Below are 25,588 nucleotides of genomic sequence, written 5' to 3' on the forward strand. Positions count from 1 at the left end.
CCTCTTTGCTCACGTTCAGTATCTGAATGGGCTTGCACAGGTAAGACTGTGTTGCTGTGTCTGTAAATAGGATGATAGAGTGAATCCCTTTCCATTTCCAGCTCGTGAATGATCTGTTTACAGTGTGAGTTTACCTGTACAGTTTCAGCTCAGGCATGGATCTCAACGCCTTCTGGTAATGGGTTCCACATTCGTAGCACTAAACAGTTAAAGAAAAGCAAAATACTGCAGATGCTGGCTATTTGAAAGAAAAACTGAAAATGCTGGAATTCTCAGCAGGTCTGGTAGCTTCTGTGGAGAGAGGAACAGTTTTCATTTCAGGTCTGTAACCTTTCATGAGAACTACACTGCATCTGAACTGTTAATTATGCCTCTCAATCCAAGGATGCTGCCAGATGTGGTCAGGGAACTCAAGATGAAAAAGAAAATTCCCTTTGAGGAATGGAATCCGAGGAGAATGAAGGGTGAACTGTCCGACTGACCAGAGACAGTCAAGGCACCTTTCCCTTCTTTAAGACGCTGGAACACTGACTCTGATGTTCTCAGTGATATTAACTGATCTGAGACATTGAAAGGATTCTCGTTACTGCACATCAGGAATTCAAACCTAATATTGGCTTCGGGGCAATCAGAATACTTGGAAACAGACAAGATGCTGAAAGGCTCGAAGGGAGACGGCACCGGTTGTAGGAGAGCTGGTTCCCGGTGACATGGATGTGTCTGCAGTGGGTGGGATCAGACTGTTTCCATATATCCACAATGAATGTCCCAAAGATTATGTTGGAAGATTAAATCTAACAGAACGATTGACATTTGGGCAGTGTCAATTTGAAGATTTGATTTACTCACACCCTGGTTGGGATACCTTACAGTTGGAACTTGTCTCACTTTATGTGGAACAATTGGTCAGCACATTTGCCTGTTGACTGAAAAGTTGATGGTTCGAAACCATGTAGGGATGCACTTTTCACTGTTTTTCCCCCCATCAGCTTTCATTGTCACACAGTTCTGTTGTCAAGGGGTATTTGAGATGCAAGAAAATATCCCCAGCTCTGCAGTTATCCAGTGAGTTCCCACTTGAACACTTTTTAAAAATTAACTTTTCTGTCAAATATAATATGAATAGATTTGGATCTACTATGCACCTTCATCTAACCCATTAGAAATCCATGAAATTATTAGATTTAAACAAGCCCATCAATTATTCTCTCTTCCTCAGCTCCACGGTGAGTGAGACAAGGAAAAGCAGAAAAGCAGCAATATTCTGGCCCCGCACTCTCCAATCACCCGTTGCCAGCAGAAAGCGGCGACTGCAGCTTCAATCAGCGGGTTACTGCCCATCCCTGGGACACAAGATACTCCAACCCAGGCTAAACCTCCCAATACACGGAGCACAGGCTCAGGAAAATGCAGGTAGATTATATCCCGGTCACTAAACCTCCGAGCAGCATTTGCAGAATACCCGAGTGAGAGAGTCACAAATGAAGAAACATCAACTTTCTAAATCCCTTCACTGTAAAATTCCCCCATTTTATTGAAAATCTGACTGTTATGAATCTGAAAATGAGCACCATGGGGTTTGTGTTACCGAGTGACTTGTTTTCCATTGTTTGTCCTTCAGGTTTGCAATTCAAATTGTGTTGGATATTGAAGCGAATCTGATATCAAAATGAGGTCACAAAGCAGGTAAATATTAAATCCAGGAAAATATCCTGAGGAAAATGGATCAAAATGCTTGGAAGGAGCTGTAGCTAAGAAGCAGAAGCTCTGAATTATGTTACTGACGATTGAGTGGAAAGCATGGGGCCCTTGGGCTTCTGTTGGTTAATTTCTTTCCCTCCCATTGCAGTCAGACAGTTATCTCACTGTGGTAAGAGATATAGGTATTGGATTTATAAATACCTGACCTGCTTAGTTGGTAGAGCATGTGTCCCTTAATCTTTTTGAGCCCCATGTTGGGCACTGTTGCTTTTAAGCTTTGCTGCTTTCATGGATGATCCCCAGCTCTCCATTCCTCCAGCAGTGTCACTGCTCAAACTGAGTCTTTCTCTAGCCCACTTTGTCAATCTCACAGAGATTCAGAAACTGTGGGGAGGCCACTCCCTGACCGCCCGCCACAGGGTCAGGAACTGGGCGCGTGGCTTCCAGGTCTGAATAAGATCCAGCAGGGAGTCCCCTCCTGTATTCCACTGGACAGCAGCTGGGGTCAGTCTGAGGACCTGAATAAGAGTCACAGGAGCTGGAGGACTGAACCCAGCCAGAGTAGAGGGAGGGAGAAAACTGGGAGTGGAGGAAGGAAATGGTGGAGATGGTGCGATGGGTTTGGATTTCAGCAGAGTGAAGATGGAGAGTGTGTCGGGTGGAGATTTGCAGCTTTGAGGGAACAATAGAGGAAAGAAATATTCCATAGCAACGAGAATTATCTGTTCTGAATTTCTATCCTGTGGTGACAGTGAATAATTCTGTAAACTCCATTTGCAGGATATTGAAGGGAGAGAATTTGCAGAGAGGAGACTCCAAACAAAAACCTTGGCCCGAATTTACAGCAAGGGGTTCTCAAACAGAGGGCTATGACTCTCGGTGAGGTCGAGAGCATAGTGGTATTATCGCTAGGTTTGTATTTCGGAAACTCAGGGTAATGCTTTGGGGAAACAAAAACAGAAATACCTGGAAAAACTCAGCAGGTCTGGCAGCATCTGCGGAGAAGAGCAAAATTGACGTTTCGCGTCCTCATGACCCTTCAACAGAACAGATGCCTTGGGGACGTGAATTCGAATCCCACCATTGCAGATGGTGAAATTTAAATTCAATAAAAAACTGGGATTAAATATCTGATGTAACTGTTGTTTATTGTTGTAAAATAAATCCATCTGGTTCACTAATGCCCTTTAGGGAAGGAAATCTGCCATTCTGGGCAATAAATGCTGGCCCAGCCAGTGACACCCACATCCCATGAATGAATAATATAAAAAAGGCAGTTAGGCACCAGAACTGAAGCACTTCCAACAGTCTGACATTTAAAAGGTCTCTCCCCTGTATGAACCCGCTGCTGTCTCAGCAGGTTGGATAAATGAGAGAAACCCTTTCCACACTCGGAACAGGTGAATGGTCTCTCCAAAGTGTGACTGCGCCAATGAGTTTCCAAATCAGGCTGGTAACAGAACCCCTTCCCCCATTTGCATGGATTCTCTCAATTATTACTGTATTTATGTTTTGACAGGCCAGATGATTGGCTGAAGCCTGGTCCACACACACAACACGATTTCTCCACATTGTGAACGGTGTTTTTTCCTTCCATATTCAAAATCCGATGATATTCAGGTTACGATATATTGACTGGCTCTCAGATCCTGATGTGATGTTTGGCTTCAGTTTCCCGACTGCAAATCCTCCCCTTCTAATACCCCGTGAAATTGATTGAAAACAGAAAAAAAGGAGTGAGAGAGAACCCACAAAAACACAAAGACAGGTTGTGAAATTGACCTGAATCAATCTGGGAATTCGTGGGGCCGGCACGAGGAAAAAGTGACATGAAAACTGTCAAATTGTTATAAAAACCCAACTGGTTCACTAATGTCCTTCAGGGAAGGGAACCTGCCACCCGGTCTGGGCCCACACTAGACTCTGGTCTATGTGGGAGGAGAGAAAGATGGGGCATGGGAAATGGACTATGTACATCTGCAACACAACCAGAATGTTGGCAGAATCAACCCAACTCACAGCCCACTCCACCCAGAATACAAGGGCAGCCGGTGCATGGGAAAACCATCATCTCCAGGACACACACCAGCGAGTTCACACTGGGGAGAGGCCGTTCACCTGCTCCGTGTGTGAGAAGGGATTTAACTGATCATCCAACTGCTGAGAAAGCAGCGAGTTCACAAGTGACTGCAGGGGTTGGATTCTGCTGTTATTGCTGCTGTTAATCACATTCAGGGCTGAACCATGTTCATTCTGACAGTGGGGTTTGTTTCTGCTGATGTTAATAATCCCGGTAACTGGGATAGAATTTAATGTTCTGATAATTCACTTGCTTTACTTTGTAACCTTTATTCTTCAAATTAAGTATCGTTCTTCTGCCTGTTCTCAAGGTTTTGAAAAATGAAACCAAACAGTGATTTATTTGTACTTCTTGCAGTTTAGTTACTGTATTCATTGCTCATGATGCGATCTGCTCTACATTGGGAAGACCAAACACAGATTGGGTGATCACTTTGTGGAACAACTTCCATTCAGTCTGTGAGCTTGACCCTGAGCTTCCGGTCACTTGTCATTTTAATTCTCTGCCCCACTCCCACTCTGACCTTGGCCTCTTGCACTGTTCCAATGAAGCTCAATGGGGGCTCGAGGAACAGCAGCTCATCTTTCAATTCGGCACTTTACAACCTTCCGGACTCAACATCGAGTTCAGCAGTTTCTGCACCAACAGAGAGCTGTCAAGATCTGGAACATTCTACCTGAAAAAGTGCTGGAACCTGATTCTATCAGGAATTTTAAAAGGGAGTTGACAAGAATTTGAGATTGAGGAACTTACAGGGTAACAAACAGAAAGAGGGTGTGTGGGACTAAACACGACTGCTCTTTCAAAGAGACAGCACAAGCACAAAGGGTTGAATGGCCTCCTTGTGTGCGGTAAGTTTCTATGATTCAAGGAGTTGGCCATTTAGCCCCTCGACCCTGTCCTACCATTAGCTGATGGTACAAGGATTAGATTGAAGGTTATGGACAATAGAGACAGGACAAATGCAGGGAAGAACTTTTTACACAGCGAGTCGTAATAACCCAGAACTCACTACCTAGGAGGCAGTTTGAAGCAGACATGAGCTGTGATTTAAAATGGAGATTGGATGTCAAGGGAAATAAACTTGCAGGGCCTTGGGGATACAGGAGTGGAATGGGACAGGCTGGATTGCTCTAGAGAGCTTGCTGCACTCAATGAGCTGAATGGCTTCTTTCTGTGCTCTAATTACTCGGACTCATTGTTTACTGTCTCCTCATAATTTAAATTTTGGAGTCCAGGTATCATTCAGGTAAATCTGCACTGCACTCCCACTAAGTCCAATACAGTCTATCCTTCCTAAGGTGTGCTGCCCAGAACTGAACACAGTATTCCTGTTCTGATCAAAGGTCATGTTGAACTGAAACGCTAACTCTGTTTCTCTCCACAGATACTGCCTGACCTGCTGAGTATTTCCATCATTTTTTTATTTTTATTACAGTGGTTCAGGTGCGGTCTAACCTGGATTTTGAATATCTCGGTGCTTTTCCAGTCACATCGATACCTGAAACCTTTTCTGACAAACAGAATAGACAAACCTTTTTCCTTCCACAGTCAAAGTCCAATATGATTCAGGTTCTGATGAATCCAGTGACTCTGTCAGATGTTAATGTGAGTTTGGTTTGAATTTCCCACCTGCAAATCCTTCCCATTGAAAATCCTGTAAAAAGATTATTTTAAAAATCCATCCCTGTCAATTATGGATAGAAATTAAGAGACAAACATTTCTCTGGGTTGGAGTTTGCTGTGTGTAAATCCTCCCCTTCTAACCCCCTGCAAAAGGAGTTTCCAAACACTCGGTGTAAACTGGGCTCCGGGAGTTTCTAATCCGGGTTTGGAGTCCTACACCGGGTGTTTGTGAACCCTCCCAGTCCACCCTCCAGCTCCATTCCTCTCCTGCACTCGTTCCTTTCTCACCCGCTGGACTTTGAGCTGCATCGCCTTCGTCCCGGTCCTGCACCAGCAATGCGCATGCTCCACTTCCTGACGGCTCCACTTCCTGACGGCTCCACCCCTCGTTCATTCCGATTGGTTGGAGGACCTGCGGCACCCGCTCGGCACTCCAAGCCCGCCCTCCTCTTCCTTATTGGTCCTGAGCTGCCGTCAATCATTCTGAGATAGAGCATGCGCAGTCCGTTGGACAAATGGTAAGTGAGCTCGAGCGAGCGGAGTTAAAATGCGGGTTTTAGAAAGACCGAGTACGAATTCAGAGCCAAAAGTAAAACTGTGAACATGGAGAGGGCCAACGGGTGGGTTGGGAGGCTTCATAAACTCACGGTGTCGGCCCCAAACCCTCAAAAAGGAGCCATCATTCCCGCGTTTAGCTGGACGACGGCTAAGGCCTATTTTCCCGAAGGAGCCCCCCAGCTAACGGCCGCCATCTTTATTGGGGGCAATGAGGAACTGCGAGCATTTGCGGCCGCCATCTTTGTGAGGGGCAAGGTTCAACAGAGCGCATGCGTGGCCGCCAACTTTACAGAGGCTGCAGACCCGAATGAATGACCCGCAGGAGGGACAATAAATCAGAGATAGAGTTTGGTGTGAAATCAATGGGTTGTTGTAAAACAGGAGATCAGGGTAACAGTCAGAAACAACAACAACTTCTATTAACATCATACATCATCCCAGTGAGCTTCACAGGAAAATGATAAAACAAAGTGTGACACCCAGACATATAAGGAGATATTTGGGCAGAATCTTCGGCAAAGAGTTTGAAGCAGCGTTAAATAGTCGCTTGTTTCAACAGAATTTGATTATTACTGAAAAAAGAGACAAGCTGCTGAGGGCAGAGGGCATTTAAGAGTGAACCACATTGCTGTGAGTCTGGAGTCACAAGTAGACCAGACAGATAATGTCGGCAGATTTCCTTCCTGAAAGGACATTAGTGAACCAGATGGGTTTTTATGACAATTGGCAATGGTTTCATGGTCATCACCGCCATCTGCCATGGTGTGATTCGAACCTGGGTTTCCAGAGCATTACCCTGGGTCTCTGGAATACTCGTCTAGTGAAAATACCACAACGCCATCCCCTCGCCTTAAAGCATCCTCAAGCCAGGTAGTAGTCGAGTCTACAACCTTCGGATCCATAGGCAGTCGCATTATCCATTGTGCCACTGGCTCTAGTCATGTTCCTTCTGCCTGTAGAGGACAGTTCACTGTGCGTGAGTATATGTACCTTCTCGCAAGTGTAAATGAGTCACATTACGAGCCGACTGATAATCTTTGAAATTTGATGTTCTTGCATTTGTCCTGATGAAGACAAGATAAAAAGCTGTGACAGAATGTCTCTTTTTTTAGCAATATTCAAGTGTCTTAAAGGAGGAAGGTGCAGTAGACAAAGGGAGAGATTTTAAGAGTTTGGGGATGAGGGTACTGAAGGCATGGCCACTAATGGTGGAGTGATTAAAATAGAAAATTGGAGCAGTGCAGATATCTGAGGGTTGTGGTGCTGGAGGATGTTGCAGAGATAGGGAGGGATGTAGTCCATGTAGAGTACATCAACTGCACTATCCTCATTTGGGATTTGAAAACAAGGATGAGAATTTTAAAAACAGGTTGTTTCTTGACGGGGAGCCAAGGCAGGTCAGGAAGCAGAGGGGAGTTAGGGGAATGGGACTTACTGCGAGTGAAGACACAGACAGCAATCGTTTGGGTGGCTTCAGGTTTACAGAGGGAAGAATGTGGGAGACCAGCGCAGTGCAACTCCCACATTCTTCCCTCCAAACACCACATGGACCGCAGCGGTTCAAGAAGGCAGCTCACCACCACCTTGTCAAGGGCAACATGGGTTGGGCAATAAATGCTGGCACAGCCAGCAAAGCCCACTTCGCATGAATGAATGAAAAAAAGTGTGTTGGAATAGTAGCTCGAGTCTGGTGGAGGCAACAGCAGGGATGAAGGTTTAAGTAGCAGATGTGCTAAGACAGGGTGAGGGGATGTTACAGAGGTGGGAACAGGTGATCTTAGTGATGGCACAGATAGAGGTCAGAAGCTTCCCTTGAGATGAAATGTAACACTGAAGTTGTGAAGAGACTGGCTTAATCCAAAACTGGTCCCAGGGAGAGGGATGGAGTTGGTGTGTAGGGAAATGGAGATTGGAGCAGGGACCGGAAAAGTCATAGATGGTCATAGAGTTATACAGCACAGAAACAGGCCCTTCGGCCCATCATGTCTGTGCCTGCCATCAAGCACCTATCTATTCTAATCCCATTTTCCAGCACTTAACCTGTAACCCTGTAAGCTGTGGCGTTTCAATTGCTCATCTCAATACTTCTTAAATGTTGTGAGGCTTCCTGCTTCTACCACCCCCTCAGGCAGCTTGTCCCAGATTCCAACCACCTTCTGGGTTAAATAATCCCTCCTCAAATCTCTTCTAAACCTCCTGCCCCTTACCTTAAATCTATGCCCCCTGGTTATTGACCCCTCCGCCAAGGGGAAAAGTTTCTTCCTATATACCCGATCTATGCCCCTCATAACTTTATATACCTCAATCAGGTCCCCCCTCAGCCTTCTCTACCCTAAGAATAACAACCCTAGCCTATCCAGACTCTCTTCAGAGCTGAAACACTCTAGCCAAGGCAACATCCTGGTGAATCTCCTCTGCACCCCGCCCCCCCAGTGCAATCACATCCTTCCTATAGTGTGGCAACCAGAATTGCACACAGTGCTCCAGCTGTGGCCTCACCAAGGTTTTATACAGCTCCAACATAACCTCCCTGCTCTTATATTCTATGCCTTGGCTAATAAAGGCAAGTATCCCTATGCGTTCTTAACCATCTCATCTACCTGTGCTGCTAATTAGGGATCGATGGACATGTACACCAAGTTCCCTCTGATCCTCCGTACTTCCTAGGGTCCTACCATTCATTGTGTATTCCCTTGCTGTTCCAAAATGCATCACCTCACACTTCTCAGGATTAAATTCTGTTTGCCACCTCTCTGCCCATCTTATCAGCCCATCTATATCATCCTGTAATCTAAGGCTTTCCTCCTCACTATTGACGACGCGACCAATTTGCGTGTCATCACCGAACTCCTATGTTCACGTCTAAATCATTAATGTACACTACAAACAGCAAGGGTCCCAGCACCAATCCCTGCAGCATACCACATATCACAGGCTTCAAATCACAAAAATAACCTTCGTTCATAACCCTCTGCCTCCTGACACTGAGCCAATTTTGGATCCAATTTGCCAAATTGCCCTAGATCCCATGGGTTCTTATCTTCTTGACCATTTTCCCTTGTCAAAAGCTGAACTGAAGTCCACATAGACTACATCAACTACGCTACCCTCATCGACACAACTAGACACCTCGAAAAATTCAATCAAATTTATTGGACATGATCTCCCCCTGACAAAGTCATGCTGACTATCCCTGATTAATCGCTGCCTCTCCAAGTGGAGATTAATCCTGTCCCTCAGAATTTTTTCCAATTAAAAGTGTCTTCAGTCTTCTCAGTGTTTAATTGGAGTTAACTGTTCATCAGGAAGAGAAGCAGGAACCAGAATGGGCCATGAGACTGATCCCAGGTTTAACTTAGTTAACGAGGGAGAGAAGGAAGGAAGGAAACCCTAGGAGGTTTGGAGAAATCACCTTCACATTCACTCATTAAATCTCCACACAGTAAGTTTTGGACACAAGGTTAACATCTGCTATTCTGTATGGTCGGTCAGGGGGTTTCAGATTAATGATTTGTCACGAGTAATCACTGAAGAGAATGTTATTGTTATCCCCAGTTGTAGAAATCTGTTAAAAAGATACAGAAAGAATTGTCCAAATCTCTGTTTGGATTTCAGCACAGGGAGGAGGGAGAGTGTGTGGGACGGGGATTTGTAGCTTTGGGGAAACAAGAGAGGAAAAAATGTTCCATGAATTGTCTGTTCTGAATTTCTATCCTGCATTGACAGTGATGACTTTTGTAAACTCCTTATACAGAGAATTAGAAGGGAAGAATTTGCAGATGGGAAACTCAAACCAAACATCACTTCAAGATCTGATAAAGTCACTCGATTCATCAGGACCTGTAAATCATCGTCTTTGACTGTGGAAGGAGAAATATTTGTCTATTCTGTCTGTGGGAAAAGATTTCAAACATCAGTGTGACTGGAAAAGCACCGAGACACACACACACCCGAGTGAGAGTGTTCCAGTGAACTGACTGTGAAAAGAGCTTTGAGCAGTTACACAGCTTGAAAAAAACATCACACATTCACAGCGGGGAGAAACTGTACACGTGTTCTCTGTGTGTGGATGAGTCTTCAATTGATCGCCCAACTTGGAGAGACACAGGGACACTGACACCATGGAGAAACCGTGGAAATGTGGAGACTGTGGGAAGGGATTCAATTGTCCTTCCCATCTGGAAACCCACCGACGCAATCACACTGGGGAGAGGCCGTTCTCCTGCCCCGAGTGTGGGAAGGGATTCACTCAATCATCCCAACTTCTAACACACCAGCGGTTACACACTGGAGAGAGACCATTCACCTGTTCCGAGTGTGGGAAGCGATTCACACAGTTAACCAGCCTACTGAGACACCAGCCAGTTCACACGGGAAAGAGACCGTTCACCTGCCCTGTATGTGGGAAAGGATTCACTGGGTCCTCTGACCTGCTGAAACACCAGCAAGTTCACACTGAGGAGAGGCCATTCAGCTGTACTTCCTGTGGAAAGAGATTCAGGTCTTCATCCAACCTCAATGCACACCAGTGAATTCACACTGGGGAGAGGCCATTCAGTTGCCCTGAGTGTAGGAAGAAATTCACTCAGTCATCTGCACTGCGGACACACCAGCAGGTTCACTCTGGAGAGAGGCAGTTCACCTGCACGGTGTGTAGGAAGGGATTCACTGGGTCCTCTGACCTGCGGCAGCACCAGCAAACTCACACTGAGCAGAGGCCATTCAGTTGTAACTTCTGTGGAAAGAGATTTGGGTCTTTTTGCAACCTGTTGAGACACCAGCGACTTCACACGGGAGAGAAGCCGTTCACCTGCACCAATTGTGGGATGGGATTCACTCAGTTTTCCAACCTGGTGACTCACCAGCGAGTTCACACTGGAGAGAGGCCGTTCACCTGCTCCGAGTGTGGGAAGGGATTCACTCAGTCATCCCAGCTGCTGAAACACAAGTGAGTTCACAAGTGACTGCAGGCGTTGGATTCTGCTGTGAATGCTGCTGTTAATCACATCCAGGACTGAACCATGTTCATTCTGACAGTTGGGGTTTGTTTCTGCTGATGTTAATAATCCCTGTAACTGGGATAGAATTTAATATTCTGGATCTATAGCTGATTGTGTTCTCGGGGCTGAAGTGTCCCTTTAAGAACCGCTGTCTCTGATCTTTCCCCATAATTCAGGAACTCTCATCAGAAATTACTTTACAACAAGATTCTGAACTTTTACTTCAATCCTAAATTGATCCTTAGTACGAACTCTACAATTAAGTATCTGAGAGGTTCCACTGATTAACATCTCCAGTTAGAAAGTGCTGATTAATCCTTGCTGACAATTCTTACTGACTTGCACATTACTCACAGTGACACCTCCATTATCCACCAGAAAGAAGGGGAATGGGAATTGGTGGAGAATCGAGAGTTCCCAAATGTTACCCCTCCCACCTGATACAGAAATCCCCTCGGCACGGGAATGGAGACAAGTTCAATCCAAGTAACGGACTGTAAGTCATCGCTGTCTAATAACCTTATCAGATCTTCAGAAATTTATGGAATATTACAGAAATAGCTCACTCTCTCTCTTATGAAGAAAGCTTCCATAGCTTGCTAGCTGACAAACACAGGACAGGCCTGTTATCTCTGCCAAGGACATGTCTCTCACACAGACCCTGAAACAAGACATTTCTCTTGCAATGAAGGCTAACATACCCTTTGCTTTCCTAATTACTCGCTGCCCTTGCCTATTTACTTTCATTGACTGGTGTACAAGGACACCGAGATCCCTTTGTACATCCACAATTCCTAATATATCAACATTTAAATACTACTCTGCCTTTCTGTTTTTTCACACCAAAGCATATAACTTCACCTTTATCCACGTTACACTGCATCTCCCTTGTGTTTTCCCCCACACACAACTTGTCTAAATCGCCCTGAAGCCTCCTTGCATCCTCTTCACAGCCCCGCCCAGTTTTGTGTCATCAGCAAACTTGGAAATATTGCATTTGGTTCCCTCATCCAAGTCATTTATATATATTGTGAATAGCTGGGGTCCAAGCACTGATCCCTGCAGTACATCACTGCCTGCCACCTGGAAAAAGACCCATTTATTCCCACTCTCTGTTTCCAGCCTGTCAACCAATTCTCAATCCATGCCAATATATTACCCTCAATCCCATGTACTTTAATTTTGCCCAACAGCCTCTTATGTGGGATCTCATCAAAAGCCTTTTTGAAATCCAAATACACCACATCCACTGGGTTCTCCCTTATCTATTCTACTAGTTACATCCTCAAAAAACTCAAGTAGATTAGTTAAGCATGGTTTCCCTTTCATAAACCCATGCTGACTTTGTCTAATCCCGTTAATGCTTTCCAAGTGTTCTGTTACCACACCTTTAACAAAAGACTGTAGCATTTTCTCCACCACTAATGTTAGGTTAACTGTCTGTAATTTTCTGTTTTTTCTCTCCCTCTTTTTTAAATAGTGGGGTTACATTTGCCACCCTCCAATCTGTAGGAACTGCTCCAGAGTCAAAAGAATTTTGGAATATGACCACCAATGCATCCAATATTTCCAGAGCCACTTTCCTTAGTGCTCTTGGATGTAGATTATCGGGCCCTGGGGAATTTTCAGCCTTTAACCCCATTAATTTCTCTTGCACCTTGTTTTTTAACTCATACTGATTTTCTTCAATTCCTTCCTCTCACTAGACTCTTGGTTCCCTAACATTTCTGGGAAATTATTTGTGCTTTTGTTGGTGAAGACAGAACAAAAATGTGTGTTCAATTCTTCTGCCATTTCTTTGTTCCCCATTATACTTTCCCCCGTTTCTGACTATAAGTCTTCGCTAATCTTTTTCTTTTCACATTTTTATAGATGCTTTTACAGTCAGTTTTTTATGTTACTTGCAAGTTTACTATCATACTCCATTTTCCCCTTCTCAACCAATCTTTTTGTCCACTTTTGCTGAATTCTGAACTGCTCCCAATCCTCAGACTTGCTGCTTATTCTGGAAATCTTATATGTCTCGTCTTTGGGTCTAATACAATCCATAATTTCTTTTGTAAGCCATGGTTGAGCCACCTTTCCTTTTTTTATTTTTGCGCCAGACAGGAATGAATAATTGTTCTAATTCATGCATACGTTCCTTAAATATTAGCCATTGCTTATTCACTGCCAACCCTTTTAGTAGGGTTTCCCAATCCATCATTGCCAACTCGCACCTCATATGTGGAAGTTCCCTTTGTTTAGATTCAGGACCCATGTTTTGGATTCAACTTCTTCACCCTCGATCCTAATGAACAATTCTATCATTTTATGGTCGCTCTTCCCCAAGGGACCCCGAACAACAAGATTGTTAATTAATCCATTCTCATTGCACAATACCCAATCTAGGATAGCCTGCTCGCTCATTGGTTCCTCAATGTATTGGTCTAAAAACCATCTTGCACACACTCCAGGAAATCGTCCTCCACAGTATTATAGCTAGTTTGGTTTGGCCAATCTATATGTAGATTAAAGTCACCCATGATTACAGTTGTACCCTTATTATATGCGTCTCTAATTTCCTGCTTAATGCCTTCCCTTACATCTCCATTACTGTTTGGGGGCCTATAGACAACCCCCACCAACGTTTTCTGCCCCTTAGTGTTTCCTGTCTCCACCCAAACAGATTCCACATGGTGATTTTCCGTGCCAATATCCTTCCTCGCTATTGCATTGATTTACTCCTTTACTAACAATGCTACCCCACCTCCTTTCCGATTTTTCTGTCCTCCCTAAATGTTGAATACCCTGGATGTTCAGTTCCCGTCCTTGGTCACCTTGCAGCCACGTCTCCATAATTGCAACTATATTATAAGCGTTTATACCCATTTGCGCTGTTAATTCATCTACCTTATTGCGAATGCTCCGAGCATTAAGATACAATGCCTTTGGACTTGTCTTTTTAACCTTGTCAGTCATCTTAACTTTATTTTGTACTCTGATCCCATTTGTTTTTCACCCTTGTTTTTTTTGCCTTCCACTTTTGCTCCTTACTTTTCTGTCTTTTGTTTCTATCCTTGTTTCCCCCTCCTCTGTTTCCCTGCTCAGATTCCCATCCCCCTGCCATTCTAGTTCAAACCCTCCTCGACCGCACTAGCAAACACCCCCCTGAGGACATTGGTCCCGGTCCTGCCCAGATGCCACCTGTCCTGTTGTACTGGCCACACCTTCCCCAGAACCTGTACCAATGTCCCAGGAATCTGAATTGCTCCCCCCAAACCATTTCTTCAGCCATGTATTCATCTGATAGATCCTGTTATTTCTACTCACACCAGTACCTTTGAGGTCTGACTTTTTAATTTACGTCCTAACTCCCTGTATTCAGCTTGTGGGACCTCATCCCTTTTTTTACCTATGTCGTTGGTACCAATTATGTGGCACTTCCATTGGCTGTTCACCCTCCCCCTTCAGAATACGCTGCAGCCTCTCTGAGACATCCTTGACCCTGGCACCAGGGAGGCAACATGCCATGCTGGAGTCTCTTTTCCAGCCGCAGAAACGCCTGTCTGTTCTCCTTACTACTGAATCCCTTATCTCTATAGCCCTGCCACTCTGCTTCCTCCCCTCTTGTGCAGCAGCGCCACCCGTGATGCCATGGACTTGGCTACTGCTGCTTTCCCCTGAAAAGTGGTCTCCCCCAACAGTATCTAAAATGTTATATCTGTTAGAAAGGAGGGCAGCCACAGGGGACTCCTGTACTACCTGCATTCCTCTACTCTGCCTGGTGCCCTTCCTGCCTGTTCAGTCTTTATCAGTGGTGTGACCACCTCACTTGAATGTGCTGTCCACAATAATCGCAGCTCCAGCTCCGAAATGTGGTTAGCCAGTAGCTGCAGCTGAACACACCTCCTGCACACATGGCCACCAGGGACACTGGAAGTGTCCATTACTTTCCACAGCGTACAGGAGGAGCATATCACAAGTGCGAGCTCTGCTGCCATGATTTCCCTTTAGATTAAGCTCGTTAGTTACTCCCTTTGAACAACACTAACTACGCTAGGGGCCTTATTCTACTGCAAACGCTTCCACTCCAGTCCAAAATCCTCACCTTATTTTGTTTTTGGACTGCAGCAGTTTAATTAGTAGAAAAAGTAGAATAACTCCCCTGACCCTACTTAACAATCAGCTGTGTCCCCTGCATCGTGTCACTTTTTGAATCGTGACCTCCTCGCGCCGCTTTCAACCCTGAGTCTCCCCGAAACTCTCACTCTGTCCTCACACAGCTTTCAGCCCTGAGTCTCCCCGAAACTCTCACTCTGCCCTCACACAGCTTTCAGCCCTGAGTCTCCCCGGAACTCTCACTCTGTCCTCACACAGCTTTCAGCCCTGAGTCTCCCCGGAACTCTCACTCTGTCCTCACACAGCTTTCAGCCCTGAGCTCAGCTGCCGCTCTTTTTAAATCTTCGTTCTGACTCTCAGCTCCCGCTCTTTTTAAATCTCCGCTCTCTCAGCTCCCGCTCTTTTAAAATCTCCACTCTCTCAGCTCCCGCTCTTTTTAAATCTCCACTTTGACTCTCAGCTCCCGCTCTTTTTAAATCTCCACTTTGACTCTCAGCTCCCGCTCTTTTTAAATCTCCACTTTGACTCTCAGCTCCCGCTCTTTTTAAATCTCCACTCTGACTCTCAGCTCCCGCTCTTTTTAAATCTCCACTTTGACTCTCAGCTCCCACTCTTTTTAAATCTCCCTCTGACTCTCAGCTCCCGCTCTTTTTAAATCTCCACTCTCTCAGCTCCCGCTCTTTTTAAATCTCTGCTCCGACTCTCAGCTCCCACTCTTTTAAATCTCCGCTCTGACTCTCAGCTCCCGCTCTTTTTAAATCTCTGCTCCGACTCTCAGCTCCCGCTCTTTTAAATCTCCGCTTTGACTCTCAGCTCCCGCTCTTTTTAAATCTCTGCTCCGACTCTCAGCTCCCACTCTTTTTAAATCTCCACTCTGACTCTCAGCTCCCACTCTTTTAAATCTCCGCTCTGACTCTCAGCTCCCACTCTTTTAAATCTCCGCTGACTCTCAGCTCCCTCTCTTTTTAAATCCCTGCTCTGACTCTCAGTTCCCGCTCTTTTTAAATCTCCGCTCTGACTCTCAGCTCCCACTCTTTTTAAATCTCCGCTCTGACTCTCAGCTCCCACTCTTTTTAAATCTCCACTCTGACTCTCAGCTCCCGCTCTTTTTAAATCTCCCTCTGACTCTCAGCTCCCGCTCTTTTTAAATCTCCACTCTCTCAGCTCCCGCTCTTTTTAAATCTCCGCTTTGACTCTCAGCTCCCGCTCTTTTTAAATCTCTGCTCCGACTCTCAGCTCCCACTCTTTTAAATCTCCGCTCTGACTCTCAGCTCCCGCTCTTTTTAAATCTCTGCTCCGACTCTCAGCTCCCGCTCTTTTAAATCTCCGCTTTGACTCTCAGCTCCCGCTCTTTTAAATCTCTGCTCCGACTCTCAGCTCCCACTCTTTTTAAATCTCCACTCTGACTCTCAGCTCCCACTCTTTTAAATCTCCGCTCTGACTCTCAGCTCCCACTCTTTTAAATCTCCGCTTTGACTCTCAGCTCCCTCTCTTTTTAAATCCCTGCTCTGACTCTCAGTTCCCGCTCTTTTTAAATCTCCGCTCTGACTCTCAGCTCCCACTCTTTTTAAATCTCCGCTCTGACTCTCAGCTCCCACTCTTTTTAAATCTCCGCTCTGACTCTCAGCTCCCTCTCTTTTTAAGTATCTGCTCTGACTCTCAGCTCCCGCTCTTTTTAAATCTCCGCTCTCTCAGCTCCCGCTCTTTTTAAATCTCCGCTCTCTCAGCTCCCTCTCTTTTTAAATCTCCCTCTGACTCTCAGCTCCCGCTCTTTTTAAATCTTCACTCTGACTCTCAGTCCCACACTTTTTAAATCGCCGCTCTGACTCTCAGCTCCCGCTCTTTTTAAATCTCCGCTTTGACTCTCAGATCCCACTTTTTAAAAATCTTCCCAAGGCCATCGCTCTTCTTGCACTGCCTCCCAGTCTCGCTCTGGAGTGATCACTATGAAGTGATCCACACTAGCTTCTGCCCAACACCCACACTCTAGCTCACAACAGTTAACCGTTCAGAGGAAACTGCAGCCACCAGCTACAAAGACCAGCACTCACGCTGTGTCATCGCAGAATTTTAACAGCACAGAAGGAGGCCATTCGGCCCATCATGTCTGCACCGGCTCTCCAAATGAACATTATGATCTAGTGCCATTGCTCTGCCTTTTCCCCGTACCCCTGCACATTGTTTCTATTCAGATAGTCACCTAATGCCCTCTTGAATGCCTCGATTGAACCTGCCTCCACCACACTACCAGGGAGTGCAATCCAGAAGCGAACCACTCGTTTTGTGAAAAAGTTTTTTCTCGCTTCACATTTGTTTCTGTTGCAAATCACTTTACATCTGTCCTCTCGTTCTTGATTCTTATAAGAGCAGGAACGGCTTCTCCCTATCTACTCTGTCCAGTCCCCTCATAATTTTGAACATCTCTATCAAATCTTCTCTTCGCCTTCTTCTCTCCAAGGAGAACAGTCCCAACCTCTCCAATCTATCCTCATAGCTGAAGTTTCTCGTCCCTTGAACTGCTCTTGTTAACCTCTTCTGCATTCTCTCCAATATGTCCACATCCTTTCTTTAATGTGGCGCCCAGAACTGTACACAGTATACCAGCTGAGGTCTAATGAGTGACTTATATAAATTCAACATAACCTCCCTTCTCTTGTACTCTATGCCCCTATTAATAAAGCCCAGGATACTATATGCTTTATTAACAATTCTCACCACCTTCAATGATCTAGGCACATATACACCCAGGCCTTTCTGCTCCTGCATCCCCTTTAAAATTTCACCCCTAATTTTATATTATCTGTACATTTTCTTCCTACCAAAATGCATCACCTCACACTTCTCCGCATTGAACTTCTTCTGTCACCTATCTTCCCACTCCACCAACTTGTTTATGTCCTTTTGAAGTTCTACACTGTCCTCCTTCGCAGTTTACAACACTTCCAAGCTTTGTACCATCCGCAAACTTTGAAATTGTCCCCTGCACACCAAGATCTAGATCATTAATATATATCAGGAAAAGCAAGGTCCCAATACTGGCCCCTGGGGCACTCCACTACAAACCTTCCTCCAGCCTGAAAAATATCCATTGACCATTACTCTCTACTTCCTATTTTACAGCCAATTTTGTATCCACGTTGCCAATGTCTCTTTTATTCCATGAGCAATAACTTTTCTCACAAGTCTGTTGTGTGGCACTGTGTCAAATGCCTTTTGAAAGTCCATGTACACCATATCAACAGCATTATCCTCAACGATCTTTTCTGTTACCTCTTCAAAAAACTCTAGCAAGTTGGTTAAATACGATTTCCCCTTTAGAAATCCATGCTGGATCTTCCTTATCAACCCATATTTTTCCATGTGAGTACTAATTCTATCTCAAATAATTGTTTCTAGAATCTTGCCCACCACTGAAGTTAAACTAAGATAAAAAACAAAATACTGTGGATGCTGGAAATCTGAAACAAAAACAGAAAATGCTGGAAAAGCTCAGCAGGTCTGACAGCATCTGTGGAGAGAGAAACAGTGTTGGCTTTTCGTGTCCGTATGACCCTCCTTCAGAACTGAAGTTAAACTAACTGGTCTGTAATTGCTGGCCTTATCCTCACAACCTTTTTTGAACAAGGGCATAATGTTTGCAATTCTCCAGTCCTCTGGCACCTCCCCTGAGTCTCGGGAAGACTGGAAAAATTATGGCCAGTCCCCCTGCAATTTCTACTCTCACTTCCTTCAATAACTTTGGATGCATCTCATCCGGTCCCGGTGCCTTGTCAACTTTAAGTACCGATAGTCTATTCAACACTTCCTACTTATCAATTTTGAACCCTCCTAGTGGCAAAGTTTCCTCATCTGTCACCATGGTCTGGGTAGCATCTACCTCCTTGGTAAAGATGGATACAATGTGTTCATTAAATACCTCAGCAATGGCCCCTTCGCCCATGTGTAAATTCCCTTTTAGGTCCCTAATCGGCCCTGCTCTTCCCTTTACTGCCCTTTTACTATTTCTACGCCTATAGAAGACTTTGGGATTCCCAAATTGATGTTGGCTGCTAGTATTTTCTCATAATTCCTCTTTGTTTCTCTAATATGCTTTTTTACCTCCACCCGAACCTTCTGTATTCCTCTTGGTTGTATTTTCTACCTGACACCTGTCATAAACACACATCTGCTTCATCTTAATTGCCATCTCCTTTTTCATCCAGGGAGCTCTGTCCATCTGTTTGTCCTCCATAACCAGTAAATTGTTTTCATGGGTAATGTGTCTTTCCTGTCTATTTAGCTTATGCATCATAGTTAAACTGTTGCTTCTCAATAAACTACTTTAAAATCACTTCTGAGCTCAGCCCCCTTTTTGGGTAATCTGTGACTCCCGAACCTAAATCTTACCAGCCATAATGAAGAGGGCAGTTTTGGTCGTCATATTATAGAAAAAGATATCGAGTCACTGGATGGGGCCCAGAGCAGATTGTAATGGTGGTACCAGAAATGTGCAGGTAAACATACCAGGAAAGGATTGACAGACTTGGTCTCTTTTCTATTGAGAAAATAAGGCTGAGGCTAATCGAGGTCTTTAAAATGATGAAAGGTTTTGATCAAGTGGATAGAGAGAGAATGTCTCCTCTTGTGGGGAAGAGCATAACTAGAGACCATCAATATAGGATAGTCACCAAGAAATCCAATAGGGAATTCAGAAGAAACTTCACCACCCAAAGAGTGGTGAGAAAGTGGAACTCGCTACCACTGGGAGTGGTTAAAGTGAATACTATAACTTTTGTTTAGTTGGAAAAGGCGCAATGTGTGGATGTGTTCTTTTTTTTTATTTGCAAAGCACAGGGTCCTGTGTGTGAATATCTGTAGCTTCTAGCACGTGTAAGTGAGCCACACGATGAGCCCGGCTGATAATCTTAAATTGGTTGTTAGTGTAATTCTTAGCACAATCAAGATTGTTTAACAAGTTGTTATGATCCCCAGCTGTGGTTACCTCTGGACAAGCCTGATCGCAGAGTGGAACCCAGCTTGATAGATCCGAACTTTAATTTGTTTGTTTAGATATGTGGAGAGTAGCTACTGAACATAGTCACAGCAGTCTGCTGATGAACTTTTAACAAAAGAATAAAACATTAATTAAACAAGAAAAAATGAACTATATTATAATACTCCTTCACGCACAAGTATACCTTTACAGATATATACAGATTTGTAAGGATAACACAAGTAACCAAAAGCTATCTTATACTCTAATGTTCACATAAGTACACAGTCCATGTAAACCAATAGGCACCCTGAGGTCAGACAAACCACACTCTGAAACCAAGTGACAGGTGCCACCTGAACCGAATGCTATGGATCTCTCATCAATTCCCCCACACGCTTGTCACAATGTGAGCCAACCAGTCTCACTGAACTCTGTCTTTCACACGACAGTTTCCAATCTCCACTCTCCAAGAACTCGCTTTGGAATCTTCTCCCAAACCAACACTTCCTCTCAGACGCCTTCCGCAAAGGTTCACCTCCAGAGTTTTGAACTCTTCTTCTGATGTTCCTTTCCCCTGGGTCACCACATGCATTCAAGCCAACTTCCATGCACTCCCTGTCATCAACTCAGCTGTCAACAGTACCGCTGCTTCTATTCCCAGAGCAAAGCGTTACCGGCCTTCAGTTGTCTCTTTGGACCTTCTTGCCACTCACAATCTGTTCTCGCTTTAAATCTGCTTTCTGCAGCTTTTGTCCCTATAAATCTGAAGCTTGGAACTTTCTCCCTGCCCCTCACCCTTAAATTCATTAACAGGACCTTTTCCAGGTTCCTGTCCTTCCTTTGGCTAGAATGTCTGCTTGGGACTTTCTCCTGTTCTGTTTCACTCCTTTGGCCTTGAGACATATGGTTCTTTTGGGAAACCTGCAGCTTCTTCTCCCAGTGTCCAGTCTCTCTGAAGCCCTGGCTTCAAACGGCATGAAGCTGCTGTTCCTTAGTTTTTTATGTGTGTTTGTGGGAGGGAACTGCCTCTCTGGACCATATTGCTAGGCAACAGCGCTGTTCTTTTTTTCTACTCTTGTTTGCTTACCTTAGTTGACAGTTGTAAAACTCTCATTAGAAATACAAGCACCTTTCAAAGTGAAAGGAAAACTCAGTTTGACCTTTTTAAACCAACAAATACAGAAATACAAATCAAACTTAAACTTTAAAGCTAAGTCTCATTCCGAACACCCACAAATGCTCAGAAAACTAACTTAAATTGCCTCTATTTCCAAACAAAGTGTTGTCCAATTGTGGAATCACATCTAATATTATTCAAGGGGAAACTAGACAAGCACAAGAGGGAGAAGGGAATAGGAGGTTACTATGATAGATTTAGATGAGGAAAGATGGGAGGAGGCTCTCTTGGAGCTTAACATCAGCATGGAGTGGTTGGGCTGAATGGCCTGTTTCTGTGTCATGTATCCTATGTAATTACACTCCTCAAGGGACTGGTTCTAATGTTTAGACTATACCACCTATTCTTAGACTGCCTAGCCAGCAGAAATAATTTCTATTCACCCTGTGTTCCCATTAATGTGATCAACTCTGCTGTTACTATTAATCACATCAGGAACTGAACCATGTTCATTCTGAGAGTTGGGGTTTATTTCTGCTGATCTTAATAATCCCTGTAACTGGGCTGAAGTTTAATATTTTGATGTCTGTTAAATAAATCAGTTTTGTTTCAAACACACAATGTCGAGTCTTTGATTTTTCCAGGATAAGAGGAGACTAATTAATGTCCTGTTACTGACTGCACCATTTTTGGATATTTTCTTCTTTCTAACTCTAGATTATTTAAGTTCTCAGACCTTTCGTTTCTCTCATGGACAAGTCCCAGCTCCCAACACCTCCCAGAGAGCCACTCTTCACCTTGGGCTCCAGGGGAGGTATTGGTTTTAAAAACAGAAAATGCTGGAAGTAGTAATCCACACTTTACTAACTGCCAATTGATTTTCTCCCAGATTATTGTCTCCAACCTTCCCCCACCACTAATGTGAAGCTGATTGTCCTGGAATTACTGTGTTTTTGAACAGGGGTGTAACATTTACAATCTGTCAGTTCTTTGACACCACTACTATATAAGGAGGATTGGAAGATTGTGACCAGAGCCTCTACAAGTTCCATGTGAAGGATGCTGTCTCTGACAGTGCAGCAGTCCCTCAGTGTCACCCTGGAGTGTCAGCCTAGATAATGTGCTCAGGTTTATTAATATTTCCTCTTGTTATTGATGTGGGTCATTAAGAAACAATGGACTCTTATGATGTCATCCAGTCCCAGTGCGATGATGTCATCCAGTCCCAGTGCGATGATGTCATCCAGTCCCAGTGAGATGATGTCATGAAGACTATTAAATACCAGCGGAGCCTTAGTGGTGAAAACAGTTTTGTTCGAGATGGCAGCAAGTCCATTACTGATAGATCAGCAAATGGAATTAATGGGTAAGAAAGTGAGGCAGCTCATGAACATCAGGAATAGTGTTGTAAATTATGAAGATGAACAACATGTCGAGTATACATGTCCTATCACCCGGCACACTGTCCCCGTCTCCTGACACATTGTCCCCGTTTCTAAATTTTTCCAGTTTGGATAAAAGGTTAGTGACCTGAAACATTCTCTGTTTCCCTCTCCATAGAAGCTGTTTGACCTGCTGAGAGTTTCCAACATTTTCTGTTTTGAGCTCAGATTTCCAGCACCTGCAGTATCTTGTTTTGGGTTCACAGTGGATCAGTTTTCTCTGAATTATCGTTCCCTGTTTAAAGGTGATGAAGGAGCTTTTAAAGAATGAGACAATAACTGTCCCCCTGTTCGACATGAAACTAAACTCACTGTTAATTCCTCCTCAGTAACAATTGTAAACACAAAGCTTCCAGCCGGGATTGAACCGGGGACTTTCTCATGTAAAGTAAAGGTGACAATCAGTGCACTAGGGAAATGAGTGTGAATCCCCCCCGGACAGAGGGGAACTGACCATCCATCTCTAGCTCTAATTCCCGAACAGAAAATGCTGCCAAGAATCAGCAAGTCAGGCTGAGTCTGTGGCCGCCCTCACCATCTGAAACCGTCACAATGCCCGGCTGATTGACGGCAGATCAGGGTCAATAGGAAGTAGGGGCGTGACTGGAGGACCGAGCGGGTGTGGCTGGTCCTCCAACCAATCGGAGTGAAGGAGGGGCGGGGCCCGAGGTGACGCGGCGCGCAGGCGCAGTGTCGTTATACCTGAAGACCGGGGAGTGCGGGAGCTGAAGAAGGAAGGAGGCGGGAAAGGGTGAGTGACAGCCGAGTACAGGAGAGAAATGGAGTCAGTGTGGACTCTGAAGCTTTATAAACACCCGGTGCAGGCCTCCGGACCCGAATTAGAAACTTTCGGTCCAGCGTTTGCGCCAAGACGACAACTGAGACTCTTCAGGTCTCAGGCCCGGGGTAGCGGCCGCCATCTTTATAGGGGGCAATGTGCAGCAGGGCGCATGCGCAGATATCATAGTCCAGATAGCAGGAGGAGAGAATGTTGTTCATTTCTATCCTGGACTGACAGGGATGGATTTTGGAAACTCCTTTCACAGGGGGTTAGAAGTGGGGGACTTACATACAGCAAACTCAAACCAGGAGTAATGTTTGTTTCTAATGAATATTTAATCCTGAACCTACAGTGATGATTTTTTTTTTACAGGATTTTTGAAGATCTGGAATTTGAGGCAGGAAACAGCAACCAAATCTGACAGAGTCACTTCGTTCATCAGATCCTGAACATCAATGGATTTTGAACATGGAAGGAAAAAGCAGTGTTCACAGTGGGGAGAAACCGTACTTGTGTTCTGTGTGTGGACAAGGCTTCAGTGAATCATCTGGCCTGTTGAGGCATAAGCACAGTCACAGCAGGGGGAAACCGTGGAAATGTGGGGACTGTGGGAAGGGGTTCAGAACCCCTTCGGAGCTGGAAATTCATCAGCGCAGTCACACCGGGGAGAGGCCGTTCACCTGCTCTGAGTGTGGGAAGGGATTCATTCACTCATCCACCCTGCTGACAAACCAGCGAGTTCACACTGGGGAGAGGCTGTTCAACTGCTCCAAGTGTGGGAAAGGATTTACCCGATCATCCAACCTGCTGAGACACCAGCGAGTTCACACAGGGGAGACACCATTCACCTGCTCCAAATGTGGGAAGAGATTCACTCGGTCATCCACCCTGCTGCAACACCAGCGACTTCATGCTGGGGAGAGGCCATTTACCTGCCCTGAGTGCGGAAAGGGATTCACTACCTCATCTATCTTGTCGAAACACCAGCGAGTTCACACTGGAGAGTTCGCCTGCCCTGAGTGTGGGAATGCATTCACTGATTCATCCACCCTACAGAAACACCAGCGAGTTCACACCGGGGAGAGACCTTTTCAATGTCCAGACTGCGAAATGTGTTTTAAGAGTTCCGGAGAACTGATATCTCATCAACGTGTTCACACTGATGAGAGACCGTTCAGGTGCTCTCTGTGTGGGACTGGGTTCAGGTGGTCATCTCAACTCACTGTGCACCAGCGAACTCACACTGGGGAGAGACCATTCTCCTGCTCCGAGTGTGGGAAAGGATTCACCCAGTCATTTAACCTGCTGAGACACCAGCATGTTCATACTGCTGAGAGACCTTTTAAATGCCCAGACTGTGGAAATTGCTTTAAAAGTCCCAGGGAATTGATATCCCATCGACGTGTTCACACTGACGAGAGACCATTCAAGTGCTCTCAGTGTGGGGCTGGGTTCAGGCATTCATCTCACCTCACTGTACATCAGCGTACTCACACTGGGAAGAGACCATTCACCTGCTCCAAGTGTGGGAAGAGATTCATTCAGTCATCTCACCTGCTGACACACCAACGAGTTCACAAGCAATAACAGTAATTGGATTTTGCTCTTACTCACATCCAGGACTGAACCCCATGTTCATTGGGGTCTGCTTCGGCTGATGTTAATAAACTCCAGCACAATTATAGGTGTTAATATTATGAATAAAAGTGAAATAAATAAGTTTTGTTTTAAACACACAGTGTTGAGCCTCTTTAATATTGCTAACACAAGTTAGTTCTTTTTGAAGGGCTCTCCCTCTCCCCGTCTCCTCCATCCTCACCTCCAACAACAAGTGTGAGGAGCTCATGGAGCTTCTTTGTCACTAAGATTGAGACAATCCGATCAGCTGCCTCTGCTGCTTCCCTCCCTTCCACTAGCCCACCGAGACAAACTGTCTCTTAACTCCCCCCTTGTCTGAGCCCGAACTCACATCTTTCTCCATCCAGCCTCCACATACTCAGCAAGTTCAGACGGCAGAGAGAGGGTTAAATGCTTAGATGTATCAAGAGCTTTAAAAACCCACATTCACTGATGTTTCACCAGTGCATTCACTCCAGTTCCACTCCATTCACCTGCTCTCACTGCAGGTAGAGGCTCAGGTGATTGTCCAGCCTGCTGCAACACTAGTGAGTTCACACTGGGGAGAGGTCATCCACCTGCTCCATGTG

At 45.0% G+C, this 25,588-nt stretch overlaps 2 protein-coding genes across 2 annotated transcripts in view; both read left to right on the plus strand.

Moving 5' to 3' along the window:
• LOC144698562 (uncharacterized) overlaps positions 1-25,588 on the plus strand; it is a 1,040,782-nt gene that overhangs the window by 927,605 nt on the left and 87,589 nt on the right. The gene's annotated exons all lie outside the window — the stretch shown is intronic.
• On the plus strand, positions 10,012-25,100 carry LOC144698053 (uncharacterized). Its single transcript, XM_078569985.1, has 5 exons — positions 10,012-10,493; positions 10,539-10,913; positions 23,921-24,400; positions 24,560-24,673; positions 24,839-25,100. The coding sequence occupies exons 1-5, from the start codon at positions 10,087-10,089 to the stop codon at positions 24,966-24,968; spliced, it is 1,506 nt and encodes a 501-aa protein (XP_078426111.1). The 5' UTR covers positions 10,012-10,086; the 3' UTR covers positions 24,969-25,100.

The sequence above is a fragment of the Cetorhinus maximus genome, chromosome 23 (genome assembly GCF_964194155.1).
Source record: "Cetorhinus maximus chromosome 23, sCetMax3.hap1.1, whole genome shotgun sequence".
NCBI lineage: Eukaryota > Metazoa > Chordata > Chondrichthyes > Lamniformes > Cetorhinidae > Cetorhinus > Cetorhinus maximus.